General features: G+C 44.5%; 3 protein-coding genes across 3 annotated transcripts in view; 1 reads left to right on the top strand and 2 right to left on the bottom strand.

Annotated features, from left to right (window-relative positions):
• IFT43 (intraflagellar transport 43) overlaps positions 1-17,283 on the bottom strand; it is a 93,882-nt gene extending 76,599 nt beyond the window's left edge. Inside the window, exons 1-2 of the mRNA XM_049770495.1 lie at positions 17,229-17,283; positions 14,400-14,522 (exon numbers count right to left, since the gene is read on the bottom strand). Coding sequence (XP_049626452.1) covers positions 14,400-14,522; positions 17,229-17,282 — 177 coding nt within the window. The 5' untranslated portion in view covers position 17,283. The remainder of the gene's footprint in view (positions 1-14,399; positions 14,523-17,228) is intronic.
• The window catches only part of LOC126004088 (peroxiredoxin-1), a 1,184,503-nt gene that overhangs the window by 827,895 nt on the left and 335,377 nt on the right, over positions 1-21,231 (top strand). The gene's annotated exons all lie outside the window — the stretch shown is intronic.
• The window catches only part of VASH1 (vasohibin 1), a 967,981-nt gene that overhangs the window by 712,093 nt on the left and 234,657 nt on the right, over positions 1-21,231 (bottom strand). The window lies entirely within an intron of this gene.

The raw sequence follows: 21,231 nt of genomic DNA, 5'->3' as shown, positions 1-21,231 counted from the left end.
AGCCCCTCATTTTTTTAATTTTTTATAAAATAAAAATAAGCCATGTATTTTGATTGGGAAAACTACAGTTATCATGAACCTGAATTTCACTAATATAATTTCATTTAAAAAATAAATTTGGGCCTGGAGAGATAGCACAGCGGCATTTGCCTTGCAAACGGCCGATCCAGGACCAAAGGTGGTTGGTTCGAATCCCGGTGTCCCATATGGTCCCCCGTGCCTGCCAGGAACTATTTCTGAGCAGAGAGCCAGGAGTAACCCCTGAGCAATGCCAGGTGTGACCCCAAAACAAACAAACAAATAAAAAATAAATTTGGGGCCCGGAGAGATAGCACAGCGGCGTTTGCCTTGCAAGCAGCCGATCCAGGACCAAAGGTGGTTGGTTCGAATCCCGGTGTCCCATATGGTCCCCCGTGCCTGCCAGGAGCTATTTCCTATTTCTGAGCAGACAGCTAGGAGTAACCCCTGAGCACCGCCAGGTATGACCCAAAAACCAAAAAAAATTAAAAAATAAAAAATAAATTTGGTGGGGGCTGGAGAGATAGCAAGGAGGTTAGGCATTTGCCTTGCATGCAGAAGGACGGTGGTTCAAATCCCGGCATCCCATATGGTCCCCCGAGCCTGCCAGGAGCAATTTCTGAGTGTAGAGCCAGGAGTAACCTCTGAGCGTTGCCGGGTGTGTCCCAAAACCAAATAAATAAATAAATAAATAAATAAATAAATAAATAAATAAATAAATAAATAAATTTGGTCTTGGAAAACAGTTCAGGTGTTAAGGTACCTGCCTTGCATGCAGAAGGTCCTGGTTTGATCCCTAGCACTGCTTGGTCCCCCATATAGTACCACGAGAAATCTCCAGGACAACCAGAAGGTGCCCCCCAAGTATGAACCAAAATCCTCCAAATATATGTACACATATATAATAAATGTATGAATTGATTTAAACAAATATAATAAGTTAATGATAATGCAATGGCATGGCACCCAAAACTAGGAAATATCACCTTAATTCACAGCCCCTTGGCTCTGACCAACATGAGAGCTTCCTTCAGACCTCCCTGCCAAGTCTCTCTCAGCCCATGCTCTCCACTGAACGGCAAGATTCACCTTTGCAGAAAGCCATATCCCAAAGGGCATCCCTAATTTACAATTCTTGTGGAATTTCCTATGACATACAAATTCCTCTGTTTAAGAGCTTTGGGTACAAAAAGATGTCTGGGGAAGCCACTCCAGCTGTGCTGCATAGGGGAATGAGGGCAGGGGTTGCAAATATAAAAGAAGAGACCAGTTCTGAGGTTTTAAACTATTTCCTTAATTCTCAATCCCTCCCGCCATCCCACCCCTACAACGGAATGCTATTTACAGCCATTGATTCTAAGAAGCCTTTTCTCCAGGAATCTTGCCTGAATATAAGTCATTTCTCCTTAGAACAAAAGCATGAAAATTATCACCTACTAAAAAAAGATTTCTTGGGAGTTGTCTCGAACACCCTTGGCCCCAGAGTTATAGCAAGGAGAAGGAAAGAAATTGAGTGGAGGAAGAGAAAAACAAATATGAAAGGATGAGAACCAGGGGCCAAGTGGTCTCAGGTGCATTCATTGGTGGTGTTAAAAAAAAAGGACAGAACTAAATATCCAAGCCAAAAGAAACAACAATGGAATGAAGAGACCCAAACTTTAACAATCTAAAGTTAAATTGGGCCTGTTATACTGGGAAGCTGGAGGAGGTGAAGGTGGTATGGGATGCACTTGGGGAATATTGGTGGAGAGAAATCAACACTGGTGTTGGGATTGGCCATGATTCATTGTTTGACTGAAACCCAACTAAGAAGGACTTTCTAAATCACAATTTTATTTAATGAAATAAAATTTTACAAGTAAATAAACAAAAGATTTCTGAACACAAGCCAGTAGACAACTCACTCCAACAGAAGCCAAACCAATATATACCACAGAATCTGAAACAGGCATAAGTAGACAGACTTAGGGATGTGTGAGCCACAGAGCAATCCTTGAAGCCAAAGCTGGGCTTCTCATCTTTCTTGAGGCACTGCATTTAGAATGGGTGAAGCAGACACTAATGGGAACTTGGATCCCTTGCACGTATATTTATGAAGCATCTCACATACACTGTAACTAGAAGAATGTAGAGGGGTTTAGTTTCTCTGACTTTGTGAAATCAAAAGAAATGTCTTACGTTCTACCAGATCATAACTAAATCGGCATGGTTTCCAATAACAAGTAGAATTCTCTTGTTTACTAAGATATGTCACAGAGGCATATAACCTCAGAGAAAGTAAAGCATTTCTAGGATTTAATTCTTGGCCACTAAGCATGTCCTTAAAAAAGATGAGCTGGGAGCCCAGGAGGTAGTGCAAAGTGACTGCCTTGAAAGTTTGAGGTTGGGAGTTCAATTCCCTATACCGACTATATGAATGTGGAGCACAGGGCTAACAGCTCAACTGTTTGGAGCCACCAGGACAAAAGAGTGTTCACAATACAAGGACCACAACTAAAAACACATGTGATCAGCCTTTACAGTACAATCTCCTGCAAATACATATGTATGTATCACAGAGACTCCTGGTGAGCACAGTCAAAAAAAAGCATAACCACCACTGTTCAAAAATACAAGCTGGGTAGGAAAGACAGTATAGAGGGTAGGGCGCTGGCCTGCAAGTGGACTACAAATAGCCAACCTGGGCTCAATCTCCCACATCCCATATGTTCCCAGAGCCCCACCAGGAGTAATCCCTGAGCACAGAACCAGGAATAAGCCTTGAATACCCTTAGGTGTGCACCCATCCAAACCCCTAATCCACCCCACAGTCGCAGATTAAAAAAAAGTATGTCCCCTGGTAAGCAGCTAAAAACGTCCAGAGGCTAGCAAGCATGGCAGCAGTGTGTGACCCTCCATGTTTGCCATAATAATGCTGCCGAAGGAAAGGGAAGTGGGGAGATAAAGGATGAGCTAGAAGAGTCAGAAACTAGACTGTTCTTAAATACATCTCAGGGGGCTTTTGAGCACAGCTGCAGAAAGAAAGCTGGACAGTCGGAGTAAAGATGCATCAATGGAAGATGACTAGAAAAATATTTCAAGATTCTAACTTGCAAAATATTGCCAATTATTTCAGTGTCACACAAGAGACTGGCTCCAAATGATTCATCTTGCAAAAAAGATAAGGGGCTGGTTTCCAAATACTGGAAAAGCATCTCATTGCTTGCAAAAGTTACCCAGAACCCTTAACCATCTGCCATCTGAAGCTTGCTCCATCAAAAAATGCAGTCATCATTCTATGGGAGAATTTATGAGAGCTTGACACAAGCTTATCACTGGACATGCTCTGCTTTCTCCTCTGCTCCTTCCTTGGCTAATTTCTACTCATCCTGCAGGTGTAAGGTCTGATATGGTTTTCTTTTCTGGATAACTTTTCCTTATGCCACTAAGAAAAAAAGAGACTGCAAGGAAGGTATCCTCCTATCTTTCCTTGTGAAAGTAACTTATCCGCAGCCCCACATCAAGGTTCTATGAGGCCAGAAAACATGTCTAGTTTATCACGGGCACATACAACAATCTCAATCAGATTCCATATAAATAAATTAATTGAGATGTTAGGGGCAGGTGCATGTACAAAGGGCAGGTGCATATAATCTGCCTATGGGGCTGCCAGATTCGATTCCAGACACCATGTGGCTCCCTGAGCACTGCTGAAAGGCCCCAAGCACTACCAATTATGTCATAGATTACAAGATTAAGATGTTGAGGTTGGGGGCTGAAGAGAAAGCATGGAGGTAAGGCATTTGCCTTGCATGCAGAAGGACGGTGGTTTGAATCCCGGCATCCCATATGGTCCCCTGAGCCTACCGGGGACGATTTCTGAGCATAGAGCCAGGAGTAGCCCCTGAGCACTGCCAGGTGTGGCCCAAAAACCAAAAAAAATAGATGTTGAGGTCAAAGTGATAGTACAGTGGGTATGGCCTTTGCCTTGCAAGCGGCTGGCCCAGGTAAAATCCCTGGCAGCCCATATGGTCCCCAAGCTGACAGGAATGATTTCTGACTGTAGAGCCAAGTGCCACCATGAATGGCCCAAACACAAAAACAAAAATTAAGATGTTACCATAAACTCCAAGGTCACTGAGGTCTTTAAGGTACTCCGCCCTGCTAGTTTTCTATCTTTATTACATCTTCAGGAGAATAAAATGGCATGAGTCAGTAATTAATTATTCTTTTTGTACGTATGGGAAGTAAGAGAATTTTGTTGAACAAAACTTATTTAGAAAGATGTGAAGGGGGAGACAGAGAGGAAGTACATGTTCAAGAGAGAACAGGGCTTCTCCAGCATGGAAAAAGCCAGCAAAGAGACACAGAGACAAGTTGGCAAGATACGTGTTCGAGGAAGAACACGGCTTGAAGAGCAGGCCTATTCTTTGGAACAACTGCCAATCTCAAGAAGGCTGGTTGGTTTTGAAAAGATGAAAAGCTACTGGCAAATGAATGGTCAATAACATTGGCAGATATGCTACTGGAAGAGACAGAAAAGAATCTCCAGGGTGCAAAGAATTCCCACCCAAGGACTATGTGCCTGTGCCTGAGGGGCCAGTTAAATTCCATGAAAAGTGAATACCTCTGATCCTTACAGAAATGAAACTCGGAAAAAATAAATAAATAAATAAATAAATAAATGAAACTCAGACAAATTGATACTACTTTCTAATTCTCAGATGACAACTCTATAGACAACATTTCACATGTGTCAGCACTGCCCTGAGAGGTTTAGACAATCTTTGATTTAACCCTTTAACAACCTTGGAGAGAACTGTTGTAATCATCTCCACTAGAGAGAGGAAACTTGCATAGACCATACAATGGGACTGAGGACAAAATGACTGTCCTTTCTACAGATCATGACAGCAGCAGCTAAATTCACAGAGCAGTAAACTCTTTTCCTGGGGAGAAGGATGCTCCCACGTGTGCTGGTAAGGCTCCTAGGCCCTTCCTAGCAGCCAATTCAATATGAAGAGCTGAGGATATAAGACTGTTCAGACCCTGTGTTCAGGGACCACCAAAACCACCCCCAGAGTGCTCAGGAGTTATTAGGGTTACACCGAGGATGCTAGGGGACTACCAGAACCACACCCAGCAGTGCTCAGGTATCTTGAGGAGTGAACCCAATCATGGTAGGAGGACCATGTGGTGTGGGGAGTCCACCCAGGTTGGGTGCATGCCTTGAATATACTACATATATGAATTCTCGGATTCCTGCATGTCTAAGAAACATGTGTTTCTCCCTTATCCCTCCTCAAAAGCGAGGACAAGAACCCCACAGCCCTTTTCAAGGCTTCCTGCCATGATAGGACTTGCAGAAAGCCAGGACAGCCACCCTCCACTGGAGAGAGTGAGTGGTGCAGTGGGACCTAAGGGAGCCCAACCCAACCCAAAGTGGGAGATGCGCCTTCTAAAGCTCCCCAACATGACATTCCTTCCCACGCAACAGCGGCCCGGGGAGGAGTTGGCCAGGAGCATCTGCCCACCTCGAGGGAGAGTTCAAAACCAAAGCATGCAAAATATGACAGAAATATGAACTGTGGAAAATGCATTCCTCATGAATAGTCCACATCAAATTCCCCGCAACCCTCTCGGACAACGTTATCAACAGCATCATTCCATCCATCCATTCCATTCATTGGAGGGGGGACTACGAAAAAGGCTGAAAAATGTGACCAATCAGGAAAGTTATTTTTGTGAGAAAGAAGAAAAATGTCACCAAAAAGGGTCAGTAGATAACCCTATTGGGCTGAAAATAACTGCCTGGCTGGCAGACCAGTCAGGGGACAAGCGAGGGCGAGAGACGTCATGCAAGGCACCATGGGAGCTCCAGCTGAGGGAGGCTGGTGGAGGATGAGGAAATTGGCCTAATTTGGGAACATGAGTCCAGCAGCATTTCTCAGATTCCTGCAAGGGAATCTGGCTCACTTTCAGTTCTGTGTCCTAGGGTGGGGGTGGGAAGGTGAAAAAGAGAACAGCTGTGACTCAAATACTTCTCTAGACAAGTGGATGAAGAAGGATGATCAAATGATAGAGGACTTCTTCCCACTCTGGAGGATTCCAAGGGATTGAGGGAAATGTCCCACAGGTCTCTTTGCTCCCTCCAAGATATCCACCTAGCCAGCAGAAAGGGAGCTTTGAGAGGTCAGGCACCTGGCTAGAAGTCAGAGAAAGCAAACCCCGGGTAAGATGAGCAGAATGACTCTGGACTCATCACCCAATCTCTAAGTCCCAGTGTCTGCACAGCTACAAGGAGATAACAGTAGTCCTGACAGTAGATAAGAGAAGTCAAGAGTTTCCTTGAAATTCAAAGAAGAGAGTTCATGTCATGTCTTTCTTCAAAGAAGAGAGAGAATAGCAACTGTTCCAGTGTGGACAAAAACTGCAATCACCATCTGTAACTCAAAAGCTAAATCTGGACCCATGTGAGAAATGCTCACCTGAAGGGTACTCTAGTCCTGGAGAGATTTTGCCCCAAATTACTTTTCTCCCAAACTCAGTGCTTGGAAATGGAATTTTCTTAGACAAAGGGTCCAAGTGTTTTCTTGTGCAACAGCAGAGTCAGCAGAATCAGCAGAAGATGAAAGCTCAGGCAGAAAAAAATCCAATTTAATTCTGGAAGTTGCTCTTCCCAGAAAAAATCTAGATAGGGGAAGATGCGGCATTATCTGCCAGTTCAATCCTCAATATTCTAATGCCAGCCTGAATAGTTACCTGAACTTTCTGTGGCCAGCAGTCAAAGCCTGGTTTGTGAACTGTGGTGCAAAAAAAAGTAGTGAGAACCTCTAGTCCTAACCATTTCTCAAGAGGTTTCTATGCACTGGGTACTGTGCCAAAAATTTTGCATACATCCCTCAGTACTCATTGTCTCTACATCCCTAAACAAGGGACAAAACTCAAATCAGCTCTGATATTGAACCAAGACTTTGTCCATCTGGTCCATCATTACAATGAGGTCTATTCCTTGATAATATTTGAGACTTACCAAATGGTGGAGCAGAGGAAGAGTATAGTGACTGTATCTGGGCCACAATGTCCTTGGGGCAGAAAGTCCCCATAGACAGAAAGCACAGCAGAAAAAAATCAAAAAGAGGATTTGGACAAGCTTCTCACATGGGTTCCCTGGGACTTCAGGACATAAAATTTTTCATTGAACTCAATATTACATCAAACTTGAAAATTGGAGAAGAATGTGAATTTTTTTTTGGTTACTAAAAATAATTAATTCCTTTCCATAGCCAAGCCTACTGAACTTTTTTCTAAAATGCCATTTTAAAATAATTGTTTTATCATTTGCAAAGTGCCTTCTCAATGGCCAGCCTCTTTTCCCTAACACCAAACCTTCATGACATGGGTGTGGCAATGTGCCCAGTTGAAAGCTCCCTTGATTCCTACCGTGAGCAGTCCTTAAGATTCAATTCAAATGGATGAAATGCAAGTGGAGGTCTATATGGTGAAGCCTGGGGCTCTGGCTTTCCAGAAAAAGAAGGATCCACTAAGTTGGCAAACACCTGGAACTTCAGCTAGAACCTCTCTTCCCACCTGAAGGTAGATCTAACTCAACAAGCTATCTTGCATCCATGAGAACAAGGCACAAGTAACAAGCTTTAGATGGCAGGGGCAGCATCTGAACTCACTGAGAATGCTTGCCTGTATGAGGCCCTGGATTCCTCCTCAATACCACAAAACCAACCAATCTAGCTCCAGAGGGCAGAGCAGGGAGCCAGGAAGGACTGAGGGAATGAGGATGGAACGCATTGACCCCACCATCACCATCACCCTCCACTGTACTCCTTGTCACGGGAAAAACCATTCCTGCCTGACGCCAATCTGAGAAGAGGATCTTCTGTTTCATGGAGCCAAACTCAGTACCAACAGCCACAACCAGAATACCTGAAAACCCTAAGAGAGCAGGAGGTTCCATCTCTAGCTCCAAAGGGAAGCAGCACCCAGGCAGATAAAATATGAGTAAATCCCAGTAGGAAGATGAGACAGAAGTGACAGCAAAGCAGAAATGCTGGGTGTGGCGTAGTTCCATTACATGAGCAGTTCCAGCCAACGGCATCCAGCTGGGGATGCCAGCAGGAGGGGATGCCAGCCCAGCTTCTCACTGTGCCAGAACTTCTGGTTTTAAAGAGAAACCCTAAGCCTGGCTCTCGTGTGAAGTTTTATTTATTTACTCTGTATGGTCCAAACAAGATGACTAATTTAAATTCAACATGAAGGCCATGAGTTCTCATCCTCAGTAGAGAAGGTTAATGTAGGGGTAAGGGAGCTGAGACGCAACTCAGTGACATGCTTCACATATATGAAACTCAGGGCTTAAGTTCCAACCCCTGCCTCCTCCTATCCCAAAGAACAGCCAAGCGCTAGATAGTGGATAACAGCAATATGTTAGCTGCCTATGTGCCAGGCTGTGCTAAAGACTTTACAACTATTATCTCTTATCTATGACATCTATTATCTATAATCATTCTTTCTGGCCACTCTATGAAGTATGTGGTATTATTATCTCTATTCGACCAACAAGGAAACTGAGGCTTAAAGAGATTACGTGACTTGCATTAGTCACTGAGCTACTGCTCCAGGCCTGTCCAACCCCATCGCTGATGCGTTTATCCTTTCTTCCGAAGGAATGTCCAGGGCACCGGAAAACATGAGCCTTCCAAATCAGCTCAAAGTGAGACCAGCTGACCTCCTCCTCTTTGGCTTTAGTAGCATCAGCAGCGCCCTGCCCAAAGATGCACTTTTCACCAGTTGACTGTCTGCAGAATGTTAAAATGACAGAAATGCATGTTTCACTCACTCACACATCAAGCTGCCTGGAATTCAGCTCCCCACAAATGAGTCAGATAAACATTGTAGGTGGGAAGAGGGAGTTAATGTGGAGTTCAAAAGGCAAATAGTGGGGCCAGAGCAATAGCGCAGCAGTAGGGCACTTGCTTTGTACATGGCTAACCCAGGACAGACCTTGGTTTGATTCCCAGAGTCCCATATGGTCCCCCCAAGTCAGGAGCAATTTCTGAGCACATAGCCAGAGCGTCAACTGATGTGGCCAAAAAAAAAAAAAAAAAGGCAAATAGCACCACTGGACAGGTCATGAAATGGAAGATTTGAGATTAGTTCTAGGTTCTGTCTATCAAAGAGCCCAGTCTCCTGCTACCAAACCTGGGTCCTATGTCTTTCTATTCCAGATCCTTTTCTGCCTCTTTCCCCAGATTTCCCAGGGCCACCAACTCCAATGAAAATGATCACTTGTTTGAACTAATTCCTATCTTAAGTGTAAAGTAATTCCAGAATGTCTGACGATCCCCAGGTACTATATTTATGCTTTCATGGAGAACTGCATCCTAGAATATAGCCTGAGAGAGGACAAAAATAAATGTATCAAGTCATACATTCAGAAATGGAATGTAAATGGGCACACACACACACAAGCCTTCGTGTCTAATTTTAGCAAGAAATAACCCCCAAATCCCACGCAGCACAGTGAGTATGTGGCCCCGGGGGAGGCTGCCCACACTGCTTCCATCCTCAGCTCACCCAGGGCAGAAGGAATCCTGGAATTCTAACTGGCACTTTGCTTTCAGAGGCACCCGTCAAGTGAGAGAGAGAGAGAGAGAGAGAGAGTGAGAGAGAGAGAGAGAGAGAGAGAGAGAGGAGAGAAAGGAGAGAGAGACAGAGAGAGAGAGAGAGAAAGAGAGTTCTCCTGTGACAGTTCTAAGACCCTGAGAAGGAATGGTATATATGATATGAAGTGGGCATTCTGGAAAGTCTGATACCCTGAAACCTTTGTTAGGATTCAGGACACAAAACCTGGGATTCTGGGAATCCTGGGAAACTGGGAAGAGTATGAGTGGTTGCTTCCATGCCCAGTGAACCTGGTCCAGGAATCAGATTGGCATTCAGAAGGAGGGAGGGTGGCACATACAGGACTATGAGGCTACATGTCATTACAGAGCATGACCCATCACAAGCTCACTCATCTAATTCCTTCAAAATTAAGTTGGAGTTAGTCATTCTGCCTGCCAGTAAGGACAAGAATATAAATTCCTGGGGCCAGAGCAGTAACGCAAGCAGTAGGATAAACCAAGGTTTGATCCCCTGGCATTCCATATGGTACCCCAAGCCAGGAGCTATTTCTGAGTGCATAGCTGGGAGTAACCCCTAAGTGTCAGCAGGTGTGGTCCAAAAAGCAAAAAAAAAATATATATATATATATATATGTGTGTGTGTGTGTGTGTGTGTGTGTGTGTGTGTGTGTGTGTGTGTGTGTGTGTGTGTATGTATGTATATAAATTCCATGATGTTAGGGATTGTGTCCTTTCTGCCCACTGAAATCTGCTGTCCCCGCTGAATATATGAACAAAACAAAGCCTCTCTGATGTCTGATGTAGGGATGGATTCTCTAGTCCCACTATCTAAAATGGCCAGAAGCTGCAAGTAGAACACAGCCAAGCCATTAGCAAAGTCACCCACTCACCCATTTCCATTTTTTTTTTAAGCAGCTTATTTATTTATCTACCAATTTATTGATTCCTGGGCCACACCTGGCAATGCTCAGGGATTACTCCTGGCCCTGTGCTTAGAAATTGCTCCTAGCGGGGCTGGAGAGATAGCATGGAGGTAAGCGGGGGTCTTCAAACTACGGCCCGCTGGCCACATGAGGCCCGCAGAGGAGTCTGATCCGGCCCGAAAGCAGTGAGCGCTGTTTGGTTGCCAAGATACCTGCCAGCATATACACTCAGTGTATATCCAAATATCAGGAACCATGCACTCAAAATGGTAACCATCTTTGGTAGCACTTATGCCTGTGAACAGACTTTTCCAAGAATGAAACATCTGAAATCTCCAACCAGATCAAGATTAACTGATGCCCACTTGCATCACTTGGCAGTGACAAATATGGAACCGGACATTGACCGTCTCTTTAGCCAAAAGCAGGCCCACAGTTCCCATTGAAATACTGGTGCGTGATCTGTTTATTTATAAATGGTTTTCATTTTATTTATATAAGATATGTGCAGTGTGAGTAGGAATTAGTAGCTCATATAGTCCGACCCTCCAGCTCTCTAAGGGACCGTAATCCGGCCCCCACTTTAAAAAGTTTGAAGACCCCTGGAGGTAAGGCATTTGCCTTTCATGCAGAAGGTCATTGGTTCAAATCCCAGCATCCCATATGGTCCCCTGAGCCTGGCAGGAGTGATTTCTGAGCATAGATCCAGGAGTAACCCCTGAGCACTGTCAAGTGTGACCCCCCCCCAAAAAAAAAGAAAGAAAAAGAAAAAAGAAATTGCTCCTAGCAAGCTTGGGGGACCACATGGAATGTCAGGAATCAAACCAGGTAAGTACCAGGTTGGCCACATGCAAGGCAAATGCCCCACCACTATGCTATCTCTCTGGCCCTCATTTCCTTTTTTTTTTTTTTTTTCGTTTTTGGTTTTTGGGTCACACCCAGCAGCGCTCAAGGGCTACTCCTCTCTCAATGCTCAGAAATCACCCCCGCAGGCTAGGGGACCATATGGGATGCCAGGATTCGAACAACCATCCTTCTGCATGCAAGGCAAATGCCTTACCTCCATGCTATCTCTCTGCCTCCCCCCCATTTCCATTTTTGAAGCAATATGCAACTGCAGTCCAAGCTCCTTGAGATCCAGCTGAATTGAGCAAGGGGCCTTTCACCGTCCCTCTGAATATGCCACCATCATTTGTGTCTCAGAGCTCCACAACCTTATGAAACCTTACAACACACCTCCTCCCATCCCACCTCCACAGAGCCCACCACCTGCCTGTTGTGCTAGGTAATGTGATAGATACTGGGGTACAATGAAAAGAGATAGGCTGCCTTCAAAGCTCACAGCTCACATCATTGAAACAAAAATATGTTACTCACTGGCAGGTAACCAACTAAATTACAATGCAGTCAACACTGAAATGGACATGATATGGTCAATCAACAGGGCAGGCCTAAAACAGCCTACATTGAGATTTGATATTTTTTATCAACGGTTATCTCTCAGAGAGCTTTGTGTTGACATAAATTTGTGACCTGCCAGTATCTCTGGGAAAATCAGAAGGTGAGCAAGACTGTATGAGCCACAGGATCCATCGATTGGATGGATTAATGGTTGCCCCCATTAGAGGGAACTTGAAGTACCCACAGTCCCTATTCTATCCCCTGAAACCCTGCCACTGTCTAACTGTCTTCATACAGTGAGGCCAATGGCCAGTCTCCAGCTTTTCTGAACCAACAGGTCTATGACATTAAGAAGAAAAAAAATATCAAATCCTCTCGCATTTTTCTAACAAGTGACACCTCCTCCCATCCCACCTCCACAGAGCCCACCACCTGCCTGTTGTGCTAGGTAATGTGATAGATACTGGGGTACAATGAAAAGAGATAGGCTGCCTTCAAAGCTCACAGCTCACATCATTGAAACAAAAATATGTTACTCACTGGCAGGTAACCAACTAAATTACAATGCAGTCAACACTGAAATGGACATGATATGGTCAATCAACAGGGCAGGCCTAAAACAGCCTACATTGAGATTTGATATTTTTTATCAACGGTTATCTCTCAGAGAGCTTTGTGTTGACATAAATTTGTGACCTGCCAGTATCTCTGGGAAAATCAGAAGGTGAGCAAGACTGTATGAGCCACAGGATCCATCGATTGGATGGATTAATGGTTGCCCCCATTAGAGGGAACTTGAAGTACCCACAGTCCCTATTCTATCCCCTGAAACCCTGCCACTGTCTAACTGTCTTCATACAGTGAGGCCAATGGCCAGTCTCCAGCTTTTCTGAACCAACAGGTCTATGACATTAAGAAGAAAAAAAATATCAAATCCTCTCGCATTTTTCTAACAAGTGAGAAGATGAGAGAAAGTAAAAGGGGTAAAGTATAGAGAGCTTGAAGAAATGGTGTAAGGGGCCAGAGAGATAGCATGAAGGTAGGATGTTTGCCTTGTATGCAGAAGGAAAATGGTTCGAATCCCAGCCTCCCATATGGTCCCGAGCCTGCCAGGAGCGATTTTTGAGCGTAGAGCCAGGCGTAATCCCTGAGCGCTGCCGGGTGTGACCCAAAAACCAAAAACAAACAAACAAAAAGAAATGGTACAAAAAGCATTTTCCTATGAAAGTACAGGACAGGAGCTGGGGATATGACTCAGAGCTTGAGCAACTGCTTTGAAGATAGGACCCCAGGTTCAATTCCTTGAGCTACAAAAATGTTAAATTAAAAAGTGAAGGACAACCCTGCACACAAATATAGAAGGGAGTTGTGGCTGTTGACTTGTCCCAGCAGACTTTTCTCAAGCATCTGCATGACCCATCATCACCTTTCCTAGGGTCAATCCTGTCCCCTGTTATAAACCAGTTCAGATTAATATGCCAGAAGTAATGGAGCAACCAGAACTAGTTGTGTAGAAACCACTGTTCAGGTGAGCAGAGACCCATGTAAAAAGTCCATTAGTATATAATGTGAGAAGCTAAATGACCCTGGAACTATAACGGTATCGGAGGATCTGCAGGGAAGAAGCCCTGGGCCTGGGAGAAGCTGGGAGGAGCTGACAGCGGGGATTACCCTGAAACTGATTCCTGAAAGGGTTCAGGAAAGTTCCTTCCATCTGATAGGGGAAGATAAAAAGGGGCTCTGAATAAACTGCTAAAAATAGTTCCCTGGCAAAGAGAACGGTCCTGGAGCTGATTCCTTACCCTCCCCAGACCCGCTGGACACATTCCCACAGTGGCAGGTCACTCGGGCAAGTTTCCAGGACAGTAAGACCAGAGCAGTAAGACCAGTCAGTCCTTTCCTGACTAAAACTTGAGGATGTGCAGCTCCCCACTTCTGAGCTAAGATCAAGCTAGAGAGTAATTTTACCCAACCTCTAGCATGCTTCACTGGCCAGTAGGAGGCAGAAATAAAAAAAAAAAACCAGGATTCCTTGAAGCCAAAGAGACATTACAGTAGTGTGCTTACCTTGTATACAACTGACCCAGGTTCAATTCCTGGCATCCCATATGGTCCTCTGAGCCTGCCAGGAGTGCTTCCTCAGTTCAGAGCCATGAGTAACCTCTGAGCACTGTCAGAGGGTGGACTAAAAACCAAACCAAACAAACAAACAAAACCTGGATTCTCCCTAGTCTTTGAGGCCTCCCAGTCCCTTGCTTCAGCAGATATACATTCTTCACTGAAAAGGTAAAGCAGCAATTCTGGCATCAAGGACAAAGGAAGTTCCTCTTCCACTCTAACTAGTAGGACAAATACCAGAGAAGGAAATTCCCTAGTCCAAAGAGTAGGAAAAAGGAGGTGCTAGAGGAAAGAAGTTATGGCTTCCACTGGCTTTTACCTTAGAGAGCATTTCTCCGGAGTTTTTAAGACCCACCTCTTCAGTCAGGACAGAATTCTTGCTGTTGAGATGATTTTCGACTTGGGTGGATTCCTGTTGAGCGCGGCGACCCATCTTGGCCTTCTGTAAGGAGAGATGAAGGTCAATGCTGATCCAAGAGTCTTTGAACCACTATTCAGCTGAGAACAGGGAAGAACTGAGGATGACCTGGTGGTAGCTAAGATCTGGATCACCGAAAACAGTCCTTAGAAAAAACCCAGAACCTTAAACAAAGCATCTAAGGGTCAGCTATATTTGCTACAATGGGAAATAGCAGTGCGAATGACCACAAGGTTTTCTTTTACCTATTGGGGGTGGGGGACATTCTGGTAATGATTAGGGGATCCTCCTAGCTCTGTGCTCAGGGGTGATTCTTGAAAGGGTTTGGGGGACTGTATGCATGCTGGAAATCGAACAGGAGTCAACAGCACGCTAGGCAAGCACTTTCACCCCCATATTACTTCTCTGGCCCAAAGTTTCCTGTCATAACTATAGCTCTCTTTTACCCAAAGGAACACATCATGGGATTCCTGTAGAATGGGCAAAAGGGCCCCACACAGCTCATGGAAAAGTCCATTAAAGGTTCCCAAGGTCTAGTTTCAAAGCTAAAATTTGGCATGAGCAGTTATCCAGATTTTGAGGAGAAAGAATTTCCATGGAAATTGACACCAGAAAAATACAGAGAGCATCTGTCTTGATGTGCACACTAATTTGATTTACACATACGAGCATTAAAAATGTCTTAGGAGAATTTTGAGACATCAGCTGAGAAATCAGAAAACTTCAAATTCTAAGTCATCAAATGAGCCATGATGTGCAGCAGGGGTCTCCCCAAAGCCCTCCTGGAGTGGGATCCCTTGTGTCTTCCTCACACATAAACAAGCTTTATTTAGGCACACTACTGGGTGGTAAACTAGTGACATTTTCATTTGCTTAAATGAAACAAAAATCAACATTTTTATAAACATGTTTCCATCTCCCTTGATGTAGCTTATTTGACTCTCACAAGAACTGGGACTGGGCCAATGCCACCTCACAGGGGACATTGAAGCACAGACAGACTAAAACTCTTAGCGTAAAACATCTGTTTTTCAAGTTGAGTTCTTTCCACTATATACCATGCTGGAGGTTTAAAACCTTTCAGGAAGCTACTCCATGAATACATTTAGAGCAGTTATTCACAACGGCATAAAACCCCTCATGTGCCATCTATACTTCCCGTTCAAATCCATCACAGGGGCAATGGATAATTAAGTGCCTCCTTTCCTCCACCAGCAGACCACACCATCCTTCTGCCCGTAACTGTCCTTTCTCATTTGCCAGAGCCTTGGGAACACAGCATGCTACATACTTGCAGGACTTCTAGTAAAACAAAAATTCAGTGACCTTATCTCCAGATGTTGTTTTCAGATGTCTTCTCTACTAACTCTTAACTATTATTATATGGCTTTAAACTTTTGGGATGTGTTGTAGAAATCCACAGACTTGACTAGAACTACAGTATGGGTGCTGCTGATAGCTCAGAGGTTAGTGTATGCTCATTAAAGAGACCCCGGTAAACTCGGGCACCACAGGACCCTCTGAGCACCGAGTTGGGAGTAGTCTCAAAGCACAACTGCATATGGTCCCATCTTCACTAATTTTAGTTTTGGATTTTTTTCCCTTGGGGGAGAGGGAAATACACCTTTGCTATGCTCAGGGATTTCTCCCGGTGGAGCTCTGGGGAGCATACATAGTGCTGGGATAGAAACTGGGTGCAAGCTAAGTGCCCTGGCCCCTTCACAAATTTCAAAGGTAAACAAGATTTGAAAGGACTGGAATGCGGGCTGAACTTGGCCTTCAGTCTTGCAGATGGTGTAACTTTGGCTAAACCACAGCCTTAGAGCGAAAGTCGTGAGCTTCTTCTAATAACTCAGCATGTGCCAGGGGCTGGGTTCCATGCTTCCCAGGCATTACCTGGGTTCACTTTCACAGCAGCTCCTTCGAGTGGAAACCATCATCTCCACCACAAGGTTAAGGACCCCTGGGCTCCAGGGGAAGGTGAGTTCTTTCAAGCTTAGGCAACAGCTTTGAACTCTGTGACCACTGAGCCTGGGTATTTTAAATATCTGAGCAAAACACACACATATGCACACACTATCCTGAAGGGGGACTGTAGGCAAAGCTCACACACACCTCCTGGCTTTAAATATCTGAGCAACACACACAGACACATGGAAACACACACCTCCTGTCTTTAAACATCTGAAGAATACACACAAACACATACAAACACACCTCGTGGCTTTAAATATCTGAGCAACACACACACACACACGCGCACGCACACACACACACACACACACACACACACACACACACACACATTCCTGGCAGGGGACTGATGAGCAAGGCTGCCTTCAGGTTTCCAACTACAGAACTCCGCATAGGACAGGACTTCATTGACAGGAACAAGTTCCAAGGGAAACTCTCTGGGTGGGTGGACGCGGGTGCGACTCGGGCCCGATCTTGAAGGTGTGACCCTTCAAGAGGAGCATCCTACACGGAGATCCGGAGAGCAGAGACCACCCTGGACCCTCCCACGGGTCCCCCATCTCTGCGGACCCCAAGCACAGGGTCCAGGCCGCTAGCTGTCAGGGGCGGGGCAAGTAGGGCCAACCCTCCCCGGCCTCTCAGGCTCGACTCCGGGCCACGCCGGGACCCAGGAGGCGCAGGAAGGCCGAGGCCGGCGAGGTCGCTCCTCCCCACGCGCCAGCCCCTGGTCCCCGAACCCCCGATGTCGAGCCTCACGGGGATGGACGCGCCGAGGTCCCACTCCTCGCCCAGGTCCTGCACATCCTCCATCGCCGCGGCTCCCCCGACGTCACTTCCTGGAAACTGACAAGCCCTAGTAAGTTACCTTGACAGCGGCTCCGCCCCTTCATTTCAATATTTAAAGGGACCGCGGCCTTGTTCGCAGGACTCAATGGGCCACTGTGCAATTTTATTTTATTTTATTTTATTATCTTTATTTAAACATCGTGATTACAAACACGACTGTAGTTGGGTTTTAGGCACAAAAAGAACATCCCCCCCTTCACCAGTGCAATATACCCACTACCAATGCTCCCTATCCCCCTCCTCCACTCACAACCCCTGCCTGTATTCAAGACAGGCATTCTTTTCTTTAAACATATATATATATATATATATATATATATATATATATATATATATATATATATATATATATATATATCTTTATTTAAACACCTTGATTACAAATATGATTGTAGTTGGGTTTCAGTCATGTAAAGAACACCCCCCTCTTCACCAGTGCAACATTCCCATCACCAATGTCCCAAATCTCCCTCCTCCTCATTTATTCCCGCCTGTACTCTAGACAGGTTTTCTATTTCCCCTCATCCATTCACACTGTTATAATAGTTCTCAATGTAGTTATTTCTCTAACTGCACTCATCACTTGTTGTAGTGAGCTTCATGTCATGAGCTTGACCTTCCAGCCCTCCTCTCTTTTGTCTCTGAGAATTATTGCAAAGATGTCTTTTATTTTTCTTAAAACCCATAGATGAGGGCCTGGAGAGATAGCACAGCGGCGTTTGCCTTGCAAGCAGCTGATCCAGGACCAAAGGTGGTTGGTTCGAATCCCAGTGTCCCATATGGTCCCTTGTGCCTGCCAGGAGCTATTTCTGAGCAGATAGCCAGGAGTAACCCCTGAGCACAGCTGGGTGTGACCCAAAAACCAAAAACCAAAAAACAAAACAAAACAAAACAAAAACCATAGATGAGTGAGACTATTCTGGAAAAGGAAGGCATTCTACTTCTCTCACTCATTAACATTGCCATGGTAGTTGTTTAGTGTTCTAACTGCACTCACCCCTCCTCGACATGAGCTTCATATTGTGAGCTGATCCTTTGGGCCCTCATCTCTGGGCATGGTTACAGTAATGTCTTTTTTTTTTTCTTCTTAAAACCCATAGATAAATGAGACTATTCTGTGTCTATCTCTCTGCCTCTGACTTCTTTCACTCAGCATAATAGTTTTCATGTCCATCCATGTATAGAAAAATTTCATGACTTCAGAGACTTCATCTCTCCTGACGGCTGCATAATAGTCCATTGTGTATATGTACCATGGTTTCTTTAGCCATTCGTCTGTTGAAGGGCATCTTCCACCATTCAATTTAAACTAGATCTTTACCAAACCCATCTTGCTTAACACATGGGAGACACCTATCAGATATTAACTATCGCTTAGGCTGATCCCGCAGGACAATCAGAATGTTAGTCTTTAGGAACTAACTGTCCATGTTGGTAGCTCAGTTTTAAGATAGGTCCTTAAGTGTAATTCACTACTACTAATAGTCATAGTCATAACCACCCCTCCTGTTTTTATATGCACAGAAATTTTTCCACAGTTACTAACACATGTGAAAGATATTCCCCGAAAATAAGACAGTGTCTTTTATATTAATTTTTGCTCCCAAAGATGTGCTAGGTCTTATTTCCAGAGAATGTCTTGTTTATCCAAGAAGAAGAATATGGTACACATTTATAGTTAAATGAAAATAAAGAAAATGTATTACCTGTATACAGTACAGCATCAGGACTACACATAACATCACTGGTTGCTAGACTCCAGTCAGGGTGGCCCTAAAAACCAGTTTACAGTAAATTAATTTTCATTCCGAGACAGAGCTGGGGGGGGCTTTTTTCGGGGGGAAATGTCTTATATTTCACCCAGAAGGAAAGCTGTAAATAGGTCTTATTTTCAGAGGATGTTTTATTTTCAGGGAAACACAGTAGTAATCTGTGTAGGAGGCAAGATACAGTATCGTTTGCATTCTACAGATGAGGAAATAACATCACAGATACCCATGAATAGTTTACTGTATAATAGAAAGTGTAATATACATAGCCTTTTCCTTCAGTAGGTTCCCAAGGAGGCAAAAAAAAAAAAAACACATCAAATCATAACTGAGGAGAAGTAAGATTCAAAAGTAAAAATAACCCCCACCCCAATGATCCAAAAAGTGGAAGCAATGAGGATCAAAGCCATCACTTTATGGAAGACATCCTAGTTCAGCAGTTGATCAGGGAGACTTACGGACACCAGATCTTACTGGATTCTTTTTCTTTACCCCATTCTTTTGGGTGTCTGCCATTCTACTAGGTTAGTAGGTGTTCCCTAAGTCCTATTTAAGTGGAATGAGCTAATTGGTACCTCACTGTCTCTTAATGTAAGATCCTACAAGTCACATCACTGGCAAAGTCCCTAGCATTGTCCAGTTGGGATAACCAGATAGATGATGGTCCTGAAAGTGGCAATGACTCCAGTATCACTCATGCTTGAAAAAAGATCAGGACGGCTACCTTGTAACAGCAAGAACTTGCTAGGGGTGGAGTGATAGTACAGGATGTTTGCCTTGCACGAGGCATTTTCAGTTTCAGACACCTCCGATGGTCTGCTGAACCTTCCAGGAGTCATCCTTGACACAGAATCAGGAGTAAGCCCTGAGCATTACCTGGTGTGGCCCAAGCATCATCCCCCTAAAAGCAAGAGCTTTTTAGAAGAAGTGGTACCCCTAAAACTTAGATCACAAGCATTACTTAAAAGCAGTAGGTTACTGAATCCAACCATGGCTGAGTTAAGTTGTGTGGCAGTATTGTGACTTCATTGCATTTGCCCAGCGATCAGAAAAATGGTTATCATTCTAGTTGTGCTGAAACTAGCTGTACAGCCAGAGTTCTCTCAAGATCAAAAACCTGTGTTCCCCTCTGCACCACCCTCCACCCCTGAGCAATGAACTCTTTGAGACTCTTAGAAAGAACCCCTCAGAAATCCCCTGTTTGTTTTGGGGGCACACTTGCAGTGTTCAGGGCTTACATTTGGTTCTGTTCTCAGGTGTCATTCTTTGTGGTATTTAGGGAACCAACTATGGTACTAGGGTTGAATTGAGGCCAGCCTCATGCAAGGAAGATACCCTATGCTCTATGCTCTGTACTGTTTTTCTAGCCTCTGATCTCTAAGAACTTTTTTTTTGGGGGGCCACATCCGGCGTTGCTCAGGGGTTACTCCTGGCTGTCTGTTCAGAAATAGCTCCTGGCAGGCACAGGGGACCATATGGGACACTGGGATTCGAACCCAACCACCTTTGGTCCTGGATCGGCTGCTTGCAAGGCAAACGCCGCTGTGCTATCTCTCCGGGCCCAAGAACTTTTTTTTATCATTAACTCTAATTTCCCCTGAGAATGTCATGCTGGATTTTAATCTAAGGAAACATTCATTGCCAAAATTCCAAGATAGATACAGCATAGGCACCAATGAATCTCATGGTCCCTTCTTTCTTGGTCCCATTCCATTTCTTGTGAGCAAATAGTCTAATACCATGTTTTGTACAATTCCCAAAGCTTTGCTATCCCTTCTTCTCCAGCTTTCTGGAATCAACAGGTGAAAGAGTTTCATCTGGTGATAGAAGTCCATTTGGAGGGACTTCCATACCTTGCTGAGCACCTGACATACCAGTGAGGTTTATTTAAAATATGGTTGCACCCGGAGAGATAACACAGCGGAGTTTGCCTTGCAAGCAGCTGATCCAAAACCAAAGGTGGTTGGTTCGAATCCTGGTTTCCCATATGGTCCCCCGTACCTGCCAGGAGCTATTTCTGAGCAGATAGACAGGAGTAACCCCTGAGCACTGCCAGGTGTGGCCAAAAACAAACAAAAACAACAACAACAACAAAAACGAAAAAAAAAAAAGAATAAAATATGGTTGCAGAGTAAGACAGAAAA

The sequence above is a fragment of the Suncus etruscus genome, chromosome 3, assembly GCF_024139225.1.
Source record: "Suncus etruscus isolate mSunEtr1 chromosome 3, mSunEtr1.pri.cur, whole genome shotgun sequence".
NCBI lineage: Eukaryota > Metazoa > Chordata > Mammalia > Eulipotyphla > Soricidae > Suncus > Suncus etruscus.
Note: the sequence above shows the minus strand (reverse complement) of the source record. Positions and strands in the feature narration are given on the sequence as shown.